General features: G+C 35.9%; 1 protein-coding gene across 3 annotated transcripts in view; it reads left to right on the top strand.

Moving 5' to 3' along the window:
- VPS13B (vacuolar protein sorting 13 homolog B) overlaps positions 1-19,041 on the top strand; it is a gene marked incomplete at both ends in the record, with an annotated part of 689,491 nt that overhangs the window by 93,121 nt on the left and 577,329 nt on the right. For all 3 annotated transcript variants that reach the window (XM_080693506.1, XM_080693505.1, XM_080693507.1), the window contains one exon: positions 2,311-2,492. In XM_080693506.1, the coding sequence (XP_080549632.1) occupies positions 2,311-2,492 (182 nt within the window). The remainder of the gene's footprint in view (positions 1-2,310; positions 2,493-19,041) is intronic.

Below are 19,041 nucleotides of genomic sequence, written 5' to 3'. Positions count from 1 at the left end.
CTTTTTCTCCTCTTCCATTTCCTTCTCCTTCTCCTCCTTTCTCTTTTCCTCCTTTCCTCCCTGATTCTCCTCCTTAAAAAAAAACAAAAAATTGGGGACTGAACATAAGGGGCATTCTACCTCTGAACTTTACCCCCAGTCTTTTTTTTTAAATCTTTTTGGTGGTACTGGGGTTCCTGGAAACCCTTCTACCTCCAGGCTGCACTCCCAGACCTATTTTCTTTCTTTTTGTTTTTTGGTGGTACTGGGGTTCCTGGAAGCCCTTCTACCTCCAGGATACACTCTGAGACCTATTTTTATATTTTTATTTGGAACAGGCTGGCTTCGAACCTGCACGATCCTCCTGTCTCTGCCTCCCAAGTACGGGGATTACAAGCGTGTGCCACCACACTGGCTATTTTCTATTTTTTTTTTTAATTTGGAAATAGGGTCTCTTAAGCCAGCAAGGTTGGCTTAGAACCTGCTCGATCCTCCTGTCTCCACCTCCCAAGCACAGGGATTACACGCGTGCACCACCACACCCAGCTACCCATTTTTCTTGTCTCTTATTGAGAGTCTGATTACTTACCATTGCTTGATATTGTCCTATATTTTATTATGGTTTTGTTCAGTTATTTCAGTCTTTTTTCTTCCTTGGTTCTCAATTTTTTCAGATTTTCTGAGATGTTTATGAAATGTATCACATAATTGTTTGTTAGGGGAAGAAAAGGGGAAACAATTATTTTTACGTTTTCCAGGTTCTACAGAGATGAATTCAAAGTAGCTTCCAGTGGTATCTCACAATATATTGCTGTAGGCCATGCCAATGAAAGTTTTCATGGAATTGATTTCCATTAAACACAAATATTTAAGTGTTTAATTTTTTTGAGGTTTTGGTATTTGGAGATTTTGGTTACATGGGACACTTCATTTATTGACAGAAGCAGATGAAGAAAGCATCAGTGAGTTAGGTAATACAGAGCACAAATCTAAAAAAAATATTTTTATGTCACTTTCAAGTAGGGAATCTGGATTTAATGTAACAACTTTATAAATACTTTTGAGAGGAAGTATAGGATAGAAAGCTCTAGGTAAGATCACCTGGAATTAAATTCCAATTTTACAGCATAATATTATGATATTTTACACCTTAATTTTTATATGTTTCTTTTGGGGTGTGTGTGTGTGTGTGTGTGTGTGTGTGTGTGTGTGTTATATACACACACACATACATACATACATACATACATACATACATACATACATACTGGGGGTGGAACCCAGTGGCTTTTCTACCTCCGGGCTATACTCCCAGACCTATTTTATATTTTATTTGGAAACAGGGTCTCACTAAGTTGCTGAGAGCCTCACTCAGTAGCTGAGGCTGGCTTTGAACCTGTGTGATCCTCCTGTCTCAGCCTCCCAAGCTCTGGAATTACAAGCGTGTGCCACCACGCTTGGCTGTGTCTGTTGGTTTCTGTAACTGAAAAATGAATATAATGGCAGTTCGTCATAGAGTTATTATGACAGAATTTATTGGGTTAATAGATATGACATTTACAACAGCAAAGGTCTACTTGTAAATTCTGTATACATTTTAATTAGTTTTATTTTCATTATTTTGATGATTAACTCAATTGAAAAATTATAATTGCTTCAGCAGAAGATATGTCTGAGCTGGGCGTGTTGGCACATGCTTGAAATCCCAGCATTTGGGAGGCCGAGACAGGAGGATTGCCATTTGCGGATAGCCTCGTCTACTTAGTGAGGCGCTCTGCAACTCAGTGAGACTCTGTTTCAAATAAAGAATAAAAAATAGGGCTGGATATGCAGCTTGGAGGTACAATGTTCCTGAGTCCCATTCCCTGTAACTAACACACACACACACACACAAAGATATGTCTGCACATTTTTCTAGTTTGTATTTTTATTATTTTAAGAATTTCTTAAATAGTGAAAATTATCTAAAGTTATGAAAATTGTTTATCTAAATGATTAATGCAGGTTAAAATATCTTGGATATTTACCTTTCTTCCCTTTTAACTTAATTCATTTAGTATTATTTTTTTTCAGTACTGGGCATGGAACCCAGCGGCATTTTACCTCTAAGCTACACCCCTAGCCCTATTTTTTATTCTTAATTTTGAAACAGAGTCTCACTGAGTTGCAAAGGGCCTCACTAAGTAGAAGCTGAGGCTGTCCTCAAATCACGATCCTCCTGTCTCAGCCTCCCAAATGCTGGGATTACAAGTGTGAGTCACCTTGCTTGGCTAGTGTGTTATTTAGTAATACTATCTACTACATTGTTATTGTTTCTATTTTCTTAATCAGGACCAAAACATCTCAGATTGTCATAGCTGAAGGTATATTTGAACTTCCAAATCTCACAATTCAAGCTACAAGGGCACAGACACTTCTGCTGCAAGCTATATATCAAAGTTGGTCTCACATTGGAAATGTCAGCTCTTCAGCAGTAAACGAATCTTTGATGAATGAAGTCTTTCAAACTGTAGGTAAGAGCACAGTTTTCTTGATGCATGGAAAATTTGTATTATAGGTAACTAATATTTTCCTATTTTTAAATGAACTAATATATTTTATATTTTATAAAACCATCCGGTTTTGTTTCCATTCTCTTTCTTAAAACATCTGTCTGCATGTGGTAGGTATATATCTTAGACATATCATCTAACTGGATTTTTAAAATCAGGTTTTACAATCTTCCATTTGTATTAGTGTGATTGTTGGTTTTGGATCATGTTTCTATCATCTTACTGTTTTGTTTTCTTTGTATAATTTTTTCTGTGCTGCTTCTAAAGAGTTGCTATTGTTTCTTACTCCATTTTTCTGTTTTCTGCTTTTTTGGAACTTGTATGTTACTCTTGAATTATTTTATTGAATTATTGTTTTCAATTAAAGATAACTGAAAAACTTGGTAGTTCCCCAAATGTTCAACACTGACTTATATATAACTTATCCTGAGGTACATAAACAAGAGAATTAAAACTGAATGCCTACACAAGATCATTTTCATAACTATTTGTAGCATTATTTGTAATAGTAAAAAATGGGAAAAATAGCTGTCTCTTTTCTGATGAATAGATACACAAAATGTTGTATATCCATTGGATGAAATATTTTTCTGTGTTTAAAAGGAGTAGAAGTATTGATGCATGTTACAATATGGGTAAGCCTTAAAATAACATGCTAAATGGAAAAAGTTAGAAATAAAAAGCCAAATATAATGATTCTGTTTTTCTATTATTCCTTGAATAGGTATATCTATATTTGATCTCAGTGATTGCTAATGGGCATGAATTTTTCTTTTGGTTTAAGGAAATAAAATTTCATCATATTAAACAAAATAACTTTGGAAAAGAATCTAGACAGTGTTATGAAAAACATTCATGTTATATACATATTGAGTATGATGTTTCCTGTGGGCTTGTCATTTATGGCCTTTATTGTGTTTCATTCTTCAATAACTAAATATGTTGGTAGTTTTTAATCAGCAGATTAATTTTTTCCAATTGCTTTTTCTATAAATGTTGAAGTGATCATGTGCTTTTTGTTCTTATGTGTTCTGGGGAAATCTGGTGTAAAAGAGCTAGACAGAGGGTACTATGATAATGAAGAAAGAGGAATAGATCCAGGATCACACAGAGTGTAATTTATTGGGGACTTACTGACAGAAGTGTGGTCAAGGGCAGCAGCAAGACTGCTGGGTCCCTCCAGCTGGAATCAGAGGCAGGATATATGTGTAGTGGTGAGGACAAAAGTAGCTTTCATCTAGGTCAGAATGGACATGGCTTAACTCAAGTTAACATTAGAGACATTAAGTTCGTTGGTTCACACTGACTATACTAATGTTTAGTTCTAAAGTTCCAAATATCACTGCAAAGCTCAATTTATTTATAATGGCCTGGGAAATTATGTGGGAGAAACAGACTACTGTTACCCAAGGACAGTCATGGTTGTCACAAGTCAAGATGACTATGAGTCAGATTGTAGATTCCTACAATATGGTTATCGCATTTATCTACTTGATTGTTGGACTCTCCATCCTGATATGCATACCAAGAATAAATCCCGATTGATTATGACAAATGCTTATTTTAATGTGTTGTTGATTTTGATTTGCTGGTATTTTTATTAGGATTTTTCGCATCTGTCATCCTCATCAATTTTTGATATTAGGGTAATGCTGGCCTTATAAGAATGAAAGGATACCCTCTTCAACTTTTGGGATAGTTTGAGTAATATTGGTATTCTTTAAATGTTTTGGTATAATATAACTGTGTACCCATTTCAAGTACTGGACTATCTTTAGCAGAAGACTTTTATTACTGATTCACTATCATTGCTCCTTTTAGATTACCTGTTTCTTCAGAATTAAGCCTTGATAGGTTTTATATATCTAGGAATTTATCCATCTCTTCTAGATTATTAAATGTGTTGGTTTATAATTGTTCATAGTAGTATCTTATCCTCAATTTCTGTAGTATCAGTTATAATGTCTACTCATTCATTTTTGATGTCATGTATTTGAATATGATTTCTTTTTTATTATATATATATTATTGATACATTATTGTCTCACATCATAATGTAGATCATGTTGACAGTGACATATATTCACATAGTACTTGGTCTCCCTGCCTCCCCGTTTTTCTTCCTCCCAACATCAAGTGCCCAGGTTAACAATGTTAAGTTCACATGTATACACACAGTTGTAGGTAGCATTTCCATGAATGAACCTCAACCTTCTTCTTCCCTACCCTTACTTCCTGGCTTCATTGAGAATAGTTTAGTAAAAGGTTTACCTATTCTGTTTATTTTTTCAAAAAATCAAGACTTAGTTTTATTGGTTTTTAAAATTGTTTTTCTAGGGTCTTTTTGCATTTATATTGATCTGATCATTATTTCCTCTTGCTAACTTTGAATGTAGTTTGTTTTTTTCTAGTTCTTTATGCTATTAGATTATTTGAGTTTTTTTTAGTATAGATATTTAAGTTGTGCTTGGTGTATCATATACATTTTGATATGTTTTGTTTCCAGTTTAACTTTTTTTTTTTGCAGTACTGTTTTTCCATCCGTTGTACCATTGGATTTTGTACCTTATTAGTTTCATTTCTGCTTAAAGAACTTATTTTTACTAATTACTGTAAGGCAGATCTATTGGTGACCCTTAGCTCTTTCTTCTTTGGGAAAGCTGGTATTTCCCCCTCACTTCTGAGGCTTAGTTTTGCAGGCAAAGTATTTGAGGTTGGCAGGTTTTTTTTTTTTTTTTTTTTTTTTTTTTCCCTTCAGGACTTTATATATTCCATTCCACTCTTTTCTGGCCTTCAAGGTTTCTGGTGAGAAAAATGCTGATAGCTTAATTGCAATTACTTTATATATGATTTGTTTATTATTGTTTGCTGTTCTTCAGAATTATTTTTTAATCTTTGTTTTTTGATAATTAGATTATAATGTGTCTGGGTCAGCTTCTTTTGGGTTGAATTTGATTGAAGATCTCTGAGCTCCCTGTACCTGAATGGTGGCATCTTTCCCCAGATTTGGGAACTTTTCAAACATTAGTTTCTTAAGTATGCATTCTGGCTCACTTTTATTCTCTTCTCCTTTTATAAATTTCTATTAGGCCCATGTTAGTTAGTTTTCTTAATTATGCCCCATATTCTAATTTTCTTTCTTTGTTCTTTTTCATTTTGTTTTTCTTTTTCCTTCTCTGGATAATTTTCAATGTTATATCTTTTAGGTCAGTGTTTCATTTTATACTGATTAAGTCCTTTCTTGATGCATTATATATAATTTTTAGGTTCAGTTATAATCTTTTTTTGTACGACTTGCATTTGTTTATTAAAATTATATTTCTTTTTTAGACTTTTTTATTTATTCCTGTACTTTTCACCCCAAATTTTATTTAATTTTCTGTCTATATTTTCTTATAGTTCTTTGAACCTTTTTAAGATGATTATTCTGAATTGTCAGTCATTTTGCAGATCTCTTTCATTAGGGTTCACTATTGGAGTTTTATTAATTCCTTTTCTTCCTTTCCTTTCCTTTCCTTTTTGGTGTGTGTGTGTGTGTGTGTGTGTGTGTGTGTGTGTGTGTGTGGTGCTGGGGATGGAACCCAGTGCTATTCTACCTCTGAGCTACACCCCCAGCTCTATATTTTAGTCTTTTTATTTTTGAAATAGGGTCTCACTGAGTTGCGAAGGGCCTCCCTAAGTAGCTAAGGCTATCCACGAACCACGATCCTCTGTTCTCTGCCTTCTGAATGCTGGGATTACAAGTGTGTGCCACCACACACTTTTACTTTTATTTTACTTTTATTTTACTTTTATTTTCTATCCCAGTACTGGGGATTAAATACAGAACATTGCATATGCTCACCAACCACTCTACTCCTAAGCTATATCCCTAGCCCTAGTTTCTTTTGGTGGTGACATATATTTCCCTTATTCATTGTAATTCTTGTGTATTTGAATTGGTGTCTGAGCCTATGACAATGAGGGCACCTCTTCTGTCCTTTGCAGGTTTTCTTTGGTGGGGATGGATAAGCTTCACTCTTCATTTGAGCCTAGAATTATGGATGGGGTAGGTGGTAGCGACCACAAGCAGATAGACTTCTCCAAGATTCTCTTGCCTGCTTGGGCTCTTGGCTATTCTTTTAGGCCAGGTTGGGCTGTTAGCTATGCTCTAAAATTTGGGGAGACCAATGGCTGGGCTCCACAGTAAAGCAGAGCTGCTGTCTTGGATCTGTGATTCCCTCTGTTTGGTTAAGGATGCAGACTGTATTCTCTGGCAGTTCCATGCTTTAGAATCTGTAATTGGGCATGTCCCCATGCTGGCTCTGATTCTAGGTGGGGTCACTGCCTGACTTCTGGGTTTGGGTGAAATCAGTTGTACTCCTCTACTGATTTGTGTAGGGCTTGCTTCCAGCCTGGGGCAGCCTTGTGAAGAACTTCTAGGGCTGGCAGGATAATTGGCTAGGGACTTAAATGTGGCAGACCTCTGGAACATTCTTCGTGCAGGATAATGTTATTGCCTGGTCTCTCTAGTCAGGTACATCTGCTAGCTGGAATGTGTAGACATTGGCAAGACCTCTTCCCTGTCTAACCCTGCCAGTATCTCCAGGGTCCCCCATGAAGTAAGATAGAAGTATACCTGTAAAACATCTTAGGATGTAGGGGAAGGTAGATGTCTACCTCAGTTCTCTTTTCTCCTTGCAGAAACGATGAGCCTAAAGGAATCTTTTCTGTGTGGCACTATGCCAGCTTGAGGGAGGGGGCAATACAAAATCTAACCTTTTTTTTTTTTTTGTGTGTGGTACCGGGAATGGAACCCAGGGTCTTTCTACCTCTGGGCTACACTCCCAGACCTATTTTATACTTTATTTGGAAACAGGGTCTCACTAAATTGTTGAGGGCCTCACAAAGTAGCTGAGGCTGGCTTCGAACTTGTGCGATCCTCCTGTCTTAGCCTCCCAAGTGCTGGGGTTACAAGTATGTGCCACCATGCCTGGCAAAATATAATCATTTTTATTACCCTATTAATGTGGTTTTTCTAAGTTCTGTGGTTCAAGAGATTTTCTCAGCCTCACTCATTCTGAAATATTTATAAAGATATTTTTGTCTATGATAGTTTCTAATTGGATTTCTGTGAGGAGAACTAGAGCTGGGAAAATTCTTATTCCAGGGAGGCAGTACAGAGCATCACATGGCAAGAGATAGAGTACATATTTGTTTGTATTTTCTGGTCCCTCTCTTCTTTAATGACTACTGGTATTTAATCATGGGGGTTCAACCCTATAATGACATTATCAAATCCTAATTGCTTCCCAATTAGGAGTGTGTGTGTGTGTGTGTGTGTGTGTGTGTGTGTGTTCGTGTATATATATGTATACGTATATGCATAATGTATGGAAGAAGAACCATTTTTCATGCTGTAATTGACTGTAAACCACCTTCCATTATAATCATGCCTCTAGCCTACCCTTCTATTTCCCAAGGTCTTGCTTCATATTGTTGACAGTTACTAACCCAAAATAATTTTACTTCTTTTCTCTTTTGAACTGAATTCCTTTTTTTTTTGGTGGTACTGGGTTTCCTGGAAGCCCTTCTACCTCCGGGCTACACTCCCAGACCTATTTTACTTTTTTTTTTTTTTAAATTTGCAAACAGGGTCTCTTAAACCAGCGAGGCTGGCTCCGAACCAGCACGATCCTCCAGTCTCTGCCTCCCAAGTGTGGGGATTACAAGCGTGCGCCACCATGCCCGGCCCTCCATTTGGTTATAATCTCCTATCTTTTTGTTGATAACTACTTCTATTTCTTTCTTTTTTTTTTTTTTGTGGTACTGGGGGTGGAACCCAGAGGTTTTCTACCTCTGGGCTATACTCCCAGCCCTATTTTTTATATTTTATTTGGAAACAGGGTCTCACTAAGTTGCTGAGAGCTTCACTAAGTAGCTGAGGCTGGCTTCGAACCTGTGCGATCCTCCTGTCTCAGCCTCCCAAGCATGGGGATTACAAGTGTGCGCCACCACGCCCGGCTGATAACTACGTCTATTTCAATACAACTCTTTCTCCTTAGATTCAATACTATAATAATTATAGTGTACTTGTTCTTCCTTGAAAAATTAGATTCTCTTTTGTATTCATGTCTTTGTCTAGGTTTACTTTCTTCCTCCTTATCAGAAATGTTTACCCAGGGTTTTATTTTCCTTTTTTTTTTAAAATTATTTTGAAACAAGGTCTCACTAAGTTGCAGAGGGCCTCACTAAATAGCTGAGGTTGTCCACAAACCCTGTGATCCTCCTGTCTTAACATCTCAAGTACTGGGATTATAAGCCTGTGCCACAATGCTGAGCACTCATCTGTTCAATTTCTAAAAATAGCTCTCTTGAGAAGTAATTTTCATAACATGCAATTTGCCTTTTCCAATAATTTTTAGGTTAGTGGTTTTTATGATACATTCATGGAGTTGTATATCCATACGCACAATCAATTTTAAACATTTTCATTACCCCTAAAAGAAGTTCCACATTCCTTAGCAGCCATTATTCCTCAAGCTTCTCATTCCCTCAGCCCTAAGAAAACACTACTCTACTTTTTGTCTCTATGAATTTACTGGTTCTGGACATATCATATAAATGGATCATGTAAAATGTGGCTTTTGGGTACTGATTTCTTTAACTTAGCATACTCTTTTCAAGATTTGCCAACACATGTATTATGTCTGAATTTATTTTGTATTGCTAAAACAACATACCTGAAGCTAGGTATATTATAAAGAATTTATTTGGTTCACAATTTTGGTGGCTAGAGGGTCCTAACAGCATGACAATGATATCTTGTTTGGTGCTGGTGAGGGGTCCTGAGGCTGTGTTGCAAATAATGGAGAAGTGGAAAGAAAAATGACCATGTGCAGAAGAGACCAAACTTATGGGATGGCCTTGCTTTATTGCAGTTTATTCTGTGAGAACTAATTTCCTCTTAATAACAGCTTAATCCCTTCCATGGACAGTGTGTCTGGGGCCTATATACTTTCCATTAGGCCCCATCTCTTAAAGGTTCTACCCCTTCAATACTACCACAGTGGGGAATAGTCCTCCAACATATATATTGGGGAACATAGTCAAACCATATTCAGACCATGGGATATCAGTACTTTATTTCCTTTTTATTGCTGATAGTATTCCATTATAATTTCACATTTTATTTATCGGTTGATGGGGATTTGAGTTGTTTGTACATTTGACTGTCACGAATGGTATTTCTATGGATTATTATATATGATCTTATTTGTAAATATGCTATAAATTGTCTTATATGCCTCAGATTAGAATTGCTGAATCATGAAATAGCGCTAGATTATTTATCCTTTTAAAGGAACTGCCAGACTTTTTAAGGCAGGTGCACCATTGTACATTTCCCATGGTTTTATTATGGTTCATTTTATCTGTTTCCTCAGTGCTAGCCATCATTGTGGCTGTGAAGTAGTATCACTATGGTTTCCTTATGTAACTGGCCATTTATATTTCTTCCATGGGAAATAATCTATTCAGACTCTTTCTTATTTTATTGGCTTTTTGAAGTTTTTCTTTTAAATTGAAAAATTCTTTATATATTTTAGGTATAAATAGTCCCTTAACCAGTAATATGATTTGTAAACATTTTCTGCCATTTTGTAGTTGGCCTTTTCTCTAAATTTCCTTTCCTTTCTTTTTTTTTTTCGCTCTACTGAGGATGGAACCTAGGGGCATTCTACCTCTGAGCTAACTCCCAGCCCTATTTTTTTATTCTTTATTTTGAAACAAGGTCTCCTTAAGTTGCAGAAGGGCTCACTAAGTAGCTGAGGCTGTACATGAACTGTGACCCTCCTCTTAGCCTCTTTTCTTTTCCTTTCTTTTTATTTTGTACTGGTGATTGAACTCAAGGGAGTTTTCTACTCCAAGCTACAACCCAGTTCTTTTTAAATATTTCATTTTGACACAGGGTGGCACTAAGTTATAGAGGCTGAACTCAAACCTGTGTCCTCCTGTTTTAGCTTCCCAGGTCCTCAGATTATAGGTGTCTGGTTCCATTCCTGGCTGTCTTTACATTTTTGGATGGAGACCTTTTGTCTAGCTTTCCCCCATCTTCAAGTTATGTTTTTTTTAATTGATTCTTTTATTATATAAAATATTTATTTATTTACTGATCATGTTTCTTGGTCATCATCATTACTTTTAGCTCTCTTATTCTTTTTTTAAACATTAGAGTATCTTTTTCCCCCTTAATATGGAGCTTGACACATAGGACCAACAGTTTTAATGATCATTTCTCTTTGTATTTTCATCTCTGTTTTCTCTAGGCTTTTTCTGTCAGTTTTGTTTGCAAATAAAAAATGTGTGTATGTGTTACCTGTACTACCACCAAAATAATATTTTCTGATCAGAATGAAACTGTTACTGAGGTTTGATGTTTCCAGAACAATTCAGCCTGCCATTTTACCATTTCATTACTTTTAAGTTGTGACTTACGTAGTAGGTTTTGAAGTCATCTTTGTTATTTATCATAAATAGTTTAAAGAGAATAAAATATAAATAAACATATTATGTAGTAGTGGAAAATATTATGTTTATAAATATAAAAGCTACACATTGTGAGTACAATTTTTACTTTTTGGGGATGTAAGATATGAGTAAAGTTCTATACAGTTTCTTCAGTATTTGAATTTTGGAAGCAGACAACATATGAAGATATGAAAATATTTGAACAAACTAAAAGGAGAAAATTCACTATTTTTCCAAAGGAAAGAGAAGTAACAATTTTTTTCAAATTCTCAAATTTTTCAAAAGTATATTATCTAGTCTACATTTAGTTCCTCTGTATCTTTTTCATTGTCTTTTTTTTGGTGTGTGACACTGGTTGTTGAAGTCAGAAGCATTCTACCTCTGAGATATACCCCTAACTTTATTTATTTATTTATTTATTTATTTATTTATTTATTTATTTAAACAAGGTCATTCTAAGTTGTTGAGGCTGGTCTTAAACCTATGATCCTACTGTCTCAGCCTTCCAAGTACTGGGGTTACAGGCTCATGCCACCACCTGTTCCTCTGTATCTTCTTGATGTTGATTTCTTATTTGAGCCCATTATGATCTGAAAAGATGCAGGGTATTATATTCATTTCCTCTGAGCCACATCTCCAGCCCTATTTTATTTTTTATTTTGAAACAGGATCTTGCTAGGATGCTGAGGGTCTTGATAAGTGGCTAAGGCTGGCCTTGAAATTGTGATTCTTCTGTCTCAGCCTCCCAAGTACTAGGTTTAAAGGCATGCACCACCATGCCCAGCTGTATTTGTATATAATGTGTGTGTGTGTGTGTGTGTGTGTGTGTGTGTGTGTGTGTGTATGTGTGTGTGTTTATACTTATATGGAGTTACTGATACAATATACTACTCTGTTTTGGAGAGAAAGTTTCATTATCTGCTGAGAATGTAAATTCAGCTCTTTTCAGTGAAATATTCTGTAAATATCTGTCTGGTTTGTTAAATTTCTTAGGTCTGAAGAGTCTTTACTGATCATCTGTCTGGTGGATCTGTCTAATGTTGATAACTGTGTTGAAATCTCATAGTATTATATTGTATTGAGGTTTATCTGTGTCTTAATGTTAAATTGTATATGCTAATAGCATAAACGTTTGCTATTATATCTTTTTGTTGGATTGTTCCCTTTGTCAATAAAAAGTGACCCTTTCTGTCAATAAGAAGTGACCCTTTTTTGTCTTAAAGTCTACTTTGTTGGATATGAGAATAACTACACCTGCTTCCTTTCAGTTTCCATTTGCATGGGATGTCATTTCCATCCTTTCACCTTTAGCCTGTGTAAAATTTTTTTACCTGGAAATTACAGTATTGATTATGCTTTTTAAGAAGATGTAGCATTTGGCAGGTACAAGATCACTGCTAAAACATACATACATGTATGCTGTAATACACTCCTATACTTACATTTTGTGTGTGTGTGTGTGTGTGTGTGTGTGTGTGTGTGTGGTACTGGGGATGGAACTCTGGAGCCTTCTACCTCTGAGCTACACCCCTAGCCCTATTTTTTTTTTAATTCTTTATTTTGGAACAGGGTCTCACTGAGTTGCAAATGGCCTCACTAAGTAGCTGAGGCTGTCCGTGAACCATGATCCTTCTGTCTCAGCTTCCCAAATGCTGGGATTACATATGTGCACCACCACGCCCAGCTTTATACTTAAAAATTTTAATGGGGAAGCTGTTTTTTTTTTTCAAATCTTAGTATCCATGAAATCATGATTATTGATTACACAATTATAAAGACATAAAACCCTTAACTAGGAGTGACCAGTATTAAATTCTGAAATAATACAAATAACTTTATCACTCAAAGGAAATAAATCAACCTGATATTTAAGTTTAATATGTGTTCTACTTACAATAGAAAAAATTAAGCACAGAAAAATAATTTTCTAGTCTTAGTTTCATAGGTACAGAGCTTCACTATTGTATTGATTAGATGGTACTTTCTAGAGAAAACAATATTTATTTTACCTATTTTTCTTGTCTCATAATGACAGAAAGTGCTGAGCAGATTTCTGCCTAGACAACAAAGTAATATTAAATTTTAAAATTTTATTGGGTCTTAGAATGTGCAACAATTTTGTACCTCAGTCTTCTCATTCTATGTAACAGATAAATGAGAGAGACCTGTAGAGTAGTGGAAGTGGTTTGGGAGAAGTAGGAGAGGAGAGGTAAAAAGGAGATTTGATGAAGGGAATAATTCAAATAATGCTATGCCCATATATGAAGGTATTAACTACTAATCTCACCAACATGTTTAAGGCAGAGCATAGTATTTGGAGGAAAGTACATCAAGTTCTCTGTGCATGTATGCTTTTATTCCTTTGAACCTCACTCTGATATATAATTATAATGTACTGATAAAAATATTAAAATATTTCGAAAAAGCAAGAAAAATACCAGACTAATCATGGTATTATACAAATGTACTACTATTTTTAATGTTAATCTTTAAAAACTATAAAATGTCTCCAGGAAGATATTTTTTCTTCAATTAACTATACTATAATAGGTGACAAAAGCAAAATATAATTTTGTTTGTAATGAATCAGCTATTTTTTTTCTATTTTGTGAATGACTTAATCTTAAAAGACTTTTAGAGAATATTTATGAATGTTGAATTATATATTTTATCAAGCTATAATGATTAGTTCTCCTTAGCTCATGCAAAAATAAACATATTAGAAGTATATTAAATAATAAAATATTCTATGCTAATTCTTAAAGATTTGTTTTTATTAATTGGATTTTATTAACATTTGTTACATATAAGTAATGGTATAATGAATGTCTTACCATATCTGTTAGGTATTACAGACATTTTCACTTTTAAGTACAGGAGAGATCACTGAATTGGGATGTGAATGTCCTCTTAATAGCTGTGACAATAGGATGACCAGTTTGTTATATTGTTTCAGTTAATTTTCTCACCTGTCAAATGGTAATCCATAGACTTCTTATGAGGGCACAAACAATATATAATTGTTTATGAAGTTTATTTATTTTTATAATTGACACAGACCTTTTCCAGGAGTAACCCACATGGGGATATTAACCATGGAAGTGTTTCTAGGGTCTCATCATTCCTAGAGACTTGAGATGACTCCTGTTAGACTTGGAGTCTAGATGATCAACTTTTTACTGAGAAGATGATGAGGCAAAGTTTAAATTGAAAGCATTAGATAAGACAGTAATTAGGATCTAAGTAGTGATGCTGATCATAGAATAACAAAATTCAAGGTATCAGTTAAATCCAGCTGTTTGGACTTTGTAAAGAAGTCTACATTGGTGCCTCTGTAATATGCCTGTGTACAAGAAGCCACATGAGGCTCACAGAAACCTATGATGAATCATATACTCTCAGTTCACCTAGAAACTCTCAAGAGGAGAATTTGTTTCTAGACCTGTAAAGGGATGTGACTCCTTTCATCTCTTCACGTGCTTTACAGCTGTCTGATAAGCATTTTCCAGTAGTGATCTGCATAATGTAGGAACTGGATACATAAAGCTTACTTGAACATCTGAGTTGGCTCACCTATTTTAAGTTGACATTTCTTATGCTATAATTTCACTGGCTTCTTACCAGCAATATTGTTGGCAGGTTATATATCCTGTTTTACAGATGGAGAAATTTATGCTTAGAACAACTTAGTGTTTTTCTTAAACTTCGTTCCACAGCTGTTTACTTACTGAGTCTGTATTTGAAGCCAGGTCTTTGACCTTTCTGTTGTTACTATTTCTGCTGTATCAAACTACTTCCCTCATAAATGAGACCAGAAATAGTTTAAGATAATTAAAGAATTGTCTTTCATTAGAAATTGTTTAGTGAAAAGTGTTGCAAATATTGAAAATATAATTAAATAAATTATAAAGGGTAAAGTAGAGATTTAAAGTTTGAATTAAATCTGTATCATTAATTGGGATTATTGATTAGTTTTATTGCTCATGTTTCTGTTAGCATTTTTTTGTGTGTGTGTTACTGGTAATGAAACCCAGGGGGTTTTCTACCTCCAATTGACACCCCCAGCCCTATTTTTTATTCTTTAGTTTTAAACAGGGTCTCACTGAGTTGCAAAGGACCTCACTAAGTAGCTGAGGCTGTCTGCAAACCACAAACCTCCTGTCTCAGCCTCCTGAATGCTGGGATTACAAGCATGCACCACCATGCCTGTCATTCTGTTAGTATTTAAATTATAGAAGTTCTAACTCTTGCCATTTTTCCCCGAGGATAAATATAGAGTTTCACATGATTTTGGTTTTCTGTGACAAACAACTTGCTAACACCTTTTCTATTTTCATATAGTTCATTATTTTGTTGATAGTCTAGTTCCATTAATCTGGTATTTACAGGGAAATAATTTACAGGTTTAAGAGTCTCTGTACAGGTGATCAAATGGACATTCTTATCTCTATTCAAATGACGTTTTAATGTTAAAATAAAAATCTACATTCCATATAGTAACTGCAAAAGTATTTTATGCAAGATTTCATGTGGGATACCTTAATGGTTGAATAATAAATTTTACCTCATAAAAATGAAATTCAATAATACAGTAGCTTTCTCAGCTCGGTAGCATCTGGTCTATTCTCATGAGAGCCAATATTTTCCAACTCATTAGGATCATGTCGTTCTGTATGTCGTCAACATTGACTTAGCCAAGCTACCTTCACTTACATAACCGCCAAACTATTAAATAGGTCTCTTGTGGAGTGAAGTCAAATATTCCTCTTACTTTACTTCTGCCTTAGAAGAGAGGAAGAAAATGTGCATACTGCAACATTTAAACATCTGGTCTAAAACCACAGTGGTGTAACTTTGAGCAAAGTTACAGATTTGGTATTTTTCCCAGGTGTGCATGTAAAAAGGATTTTGGAGTTGTTGAATAGTTCTTCAGCCACTTAAAGACTGAAGTATAGTGATAGGCTTTTGTATTCCTGTGTTTTCAAACTACTACTTTCCCCCATCTGGAAATATGTTCTAAGGATACATATATTTGAACTGTAATAAAATTGTCTTGCCAGATGGAGGCATTGGCTATGAATTTATCTTTGCTTAAAAATAACAATGAATTAAGTTAGATTTATATTAAGAAGAACCACTAGTAAGTTTTCTTGATATTTAAATTTGAATAAAAAGATATTACTTTTAGTAAATCTTATGAAATTAGAGTGCCCATATATGAACTTTTCATAATTTGAATATTTATTGACTTTAAAGATTTTATTTTAATGGAAATCATGTCCAGAAATTGAGAACTTATTTGTAGAATATGTGATCATTTTTAACCAATGAATAATTTATGTCTCAAATACTCATTTAGAATGTTAACAAGGTATATGCTTAACTTAATTTTTTCCTATATTTGTTGTAAAGCTGTTTGAAAATTATTTTTATGATGCATCTTCTTGATCCAGGAATGAGTATTCTTGGTATCACTGAGTGTGTGTGTGTGTGTGTGTGTGTGTGTGTGTGTGTGTGTGTGTTTTCTGGGCATTGAACCCAGGGATATTCTACCTCTTAGATATACCCCAAGTCCTATTTTATTTTATTGAATTAGGGTCTCACTAAGTTGCTGAAGCTGGCCTAGAACCTATGATCATCTTATCTTAACCTCTTATGTACTGAGATTACAGAAGTGTGCCACCATGGTGGGTTTAGGTATCACTTAATGAAATAATGGATCAATGAGTGAATTGAATAATAATTTTTCATAGCAAAAACCCTGTATAAAATCTGATCATGCCAAAAGATGATAGAAAAATAATGGCCTAAGTAATGAGTAAGGATACTTCATTGGACTTTTGCCAATTAACTAGTATATGTCTTTAGTATGATTTGTCAGGTTATTATTTATTTATTTTTTGGTGGTACTGGGGTTTCTGGAAGCCCTTCTACTGGGATACACTCCCACGGGCTACACTCCCAGACCTATTTTTTAACTTTTTTATGTGGAAACAGGGTCTCTTAAGCCAATGAGGCTGGCTCCGAACCAGCGTGATCCTCCTGTCTCCGCCTCCCAAGCGTGGGGATTACAAGTGTGCGCCACTACACCCGGCAGTTTGTCAGTTTTTAAAAAAATCTTTTATAGACAACATCATAAAAAGTATTTTAATAATTTAATGTCAACAATATGATATTCAACCAGGTGTGGTGGTGCATGCTTGTAATACCAGCATTCAGGAGGTTGAGACTTCGAGGATTGTGGTTCAAGGATAGCCTCAGCTACTTAGTGAGACCCTTTGCAACTCAATGAGACCCTGTTTCAAAAAAAAAAAAAAACACAAAAAGATGAAAAGATGGGATTGGGGGTGTAGCTCGGATGTACAATGTCCCTGGGTTCCATCCACAGACACCCCCCAAAAAAAATGATATTAGCAGAGGATGAGTTAAACTTATATAGAAAAATTTCTTTTATCTTTGAAGTTAACTTTAAATGCATTGTATTATCATAACCTAAAATATATTTCTTTTATTTGTATTTACTTATTAAACATTTAAAATGTGTAGTAATCAATATGTTCTACTTTCTTGGAGCAGATAGCTAAAAATAGACATGGTTATGAATCTTTTGTGTTAATTATTGTAAGATCAAATAATGAGCAAGGCCAGTGCTGAGGCCTCTAAGGCTGGGATCGGAGCCTGCCGAGGGGTTAGGCTGGTGCCGGGCCAGCAAGACCAGGATCGGAGCCTGCTGTGAAGCAAGGCCGGTGCTGGGGCCTCCGAGGCCAGGATAGGAGCCTGCTGAGGGTTTAGGCCGGTACTGGGGCCTCCGAGGCCAGGATAGGAGCCTGCTGAGGGTTTAGGCCAGTGCCAGGGTCAGCAAGGCCGAGATCGGAGCCTGCAGTGAGGCAAGGCTGGTGCTGTGTCCTCTGAGGCCAGGATAGGAGCCTGTCGAGGGTTTAGACCGGTGCCAGGGTCAGCAAGGCCGAGATCGGAGCCTGCCGTGAAGCAAGGCCGGTGCTGGGGCCTCCAAGGCTGGGATTGGAGCCAGCTGAGGGGTTAAGCTGGTGCGGGGGCCAGCGAGACCAGGATTGGGGCCTCCCATGAGGCAAGGCCGGTGTTGGAGCCAACAAGGTCAGGATCAGAGTCCCCCGGGTGGCCAGGCCTCTACTGGGGATGTCAAGAGTGGGATCGGAACTTGCAATGCGGCATGTACAGAGAAATATCACAGAAAGTGAAAACCAAATGCTTCCTCTGACTAGCAAAATCTAGGAGGAAAAGGGTAACAGGAGGAGGTCGAGTTGCAGAAAGGGCCCTATAGAGAAGCAATTAAGGTGATCAGTCAGAGGGGATGGGATGGGGGAGGATAGAACCTCTTTAAAACTCAGGAGATACATAAACAAATGCATCAAAGATAATCACCAATCAAACATGGTATTGAGGGGGGGGAGGGAATGGGATGGGGATTGGATGAGGGCTAATTGGATGATGTGTGCTTGTATATCCTCTCAAATCATGTATTCCAATGTCATGTATGATTACAAGGCACCAATAAAAAAATTAAAAAAATGAGCAAGGGCTGATTACATATAGTATAGAAAGAGAGTGTGTGTTTCATAGATCTGCCAATAAAGCACCACAGAGTGGCTTAGAAAATAATAATTTATTATATAGTCCTGGAGGTTAGATGTTTGAGATCAAGGTGCTTGCAGTTTGTGCTGTTTCTGATTCTACCAGAGGAGAATCTTTTCTTGTCTCTTCTATCAGCAGTTGTCAGTCCTTTGCTTTCCTTGGCTTACAGGTGCATTACCAGTCTGTCTCAGTTATCACATGACATTCTTCTTTATGTGTCTTTCTCTCTCTTTTTCTGTATCTTTTAATATAAGGGCAGCAGTTTTATTTGACTAGAGTTTCCAAATGTGAAATCTTCCTGTAATAAACAGACACTGAGAGGCGTGAGCATAGGCATCTTTCTTTTTGCCATCAGAAGACTAGACAAGAATTACTTCTGGAAGCTGGGTGT

The sequence above is a fragment of the Muscardinus avellanarius genome (assembly GCF_963383645.1).
Source record: "Muscardinus avellanarius genome assembly, chromosome: 4".
Classification (NCBI taxonomy): domain Eukaryota; kingdom Metazoa; phylum Chordata; class Mammalia; order Rodentia; family Gliridae; genus Muscardinus; species Muscardinus avellanarius.
The sequence above is the reverse complement of the archived record's forward strand: the minus strand, read 5'-3'. Positions and strand labels throughout refer to the sequence as shown.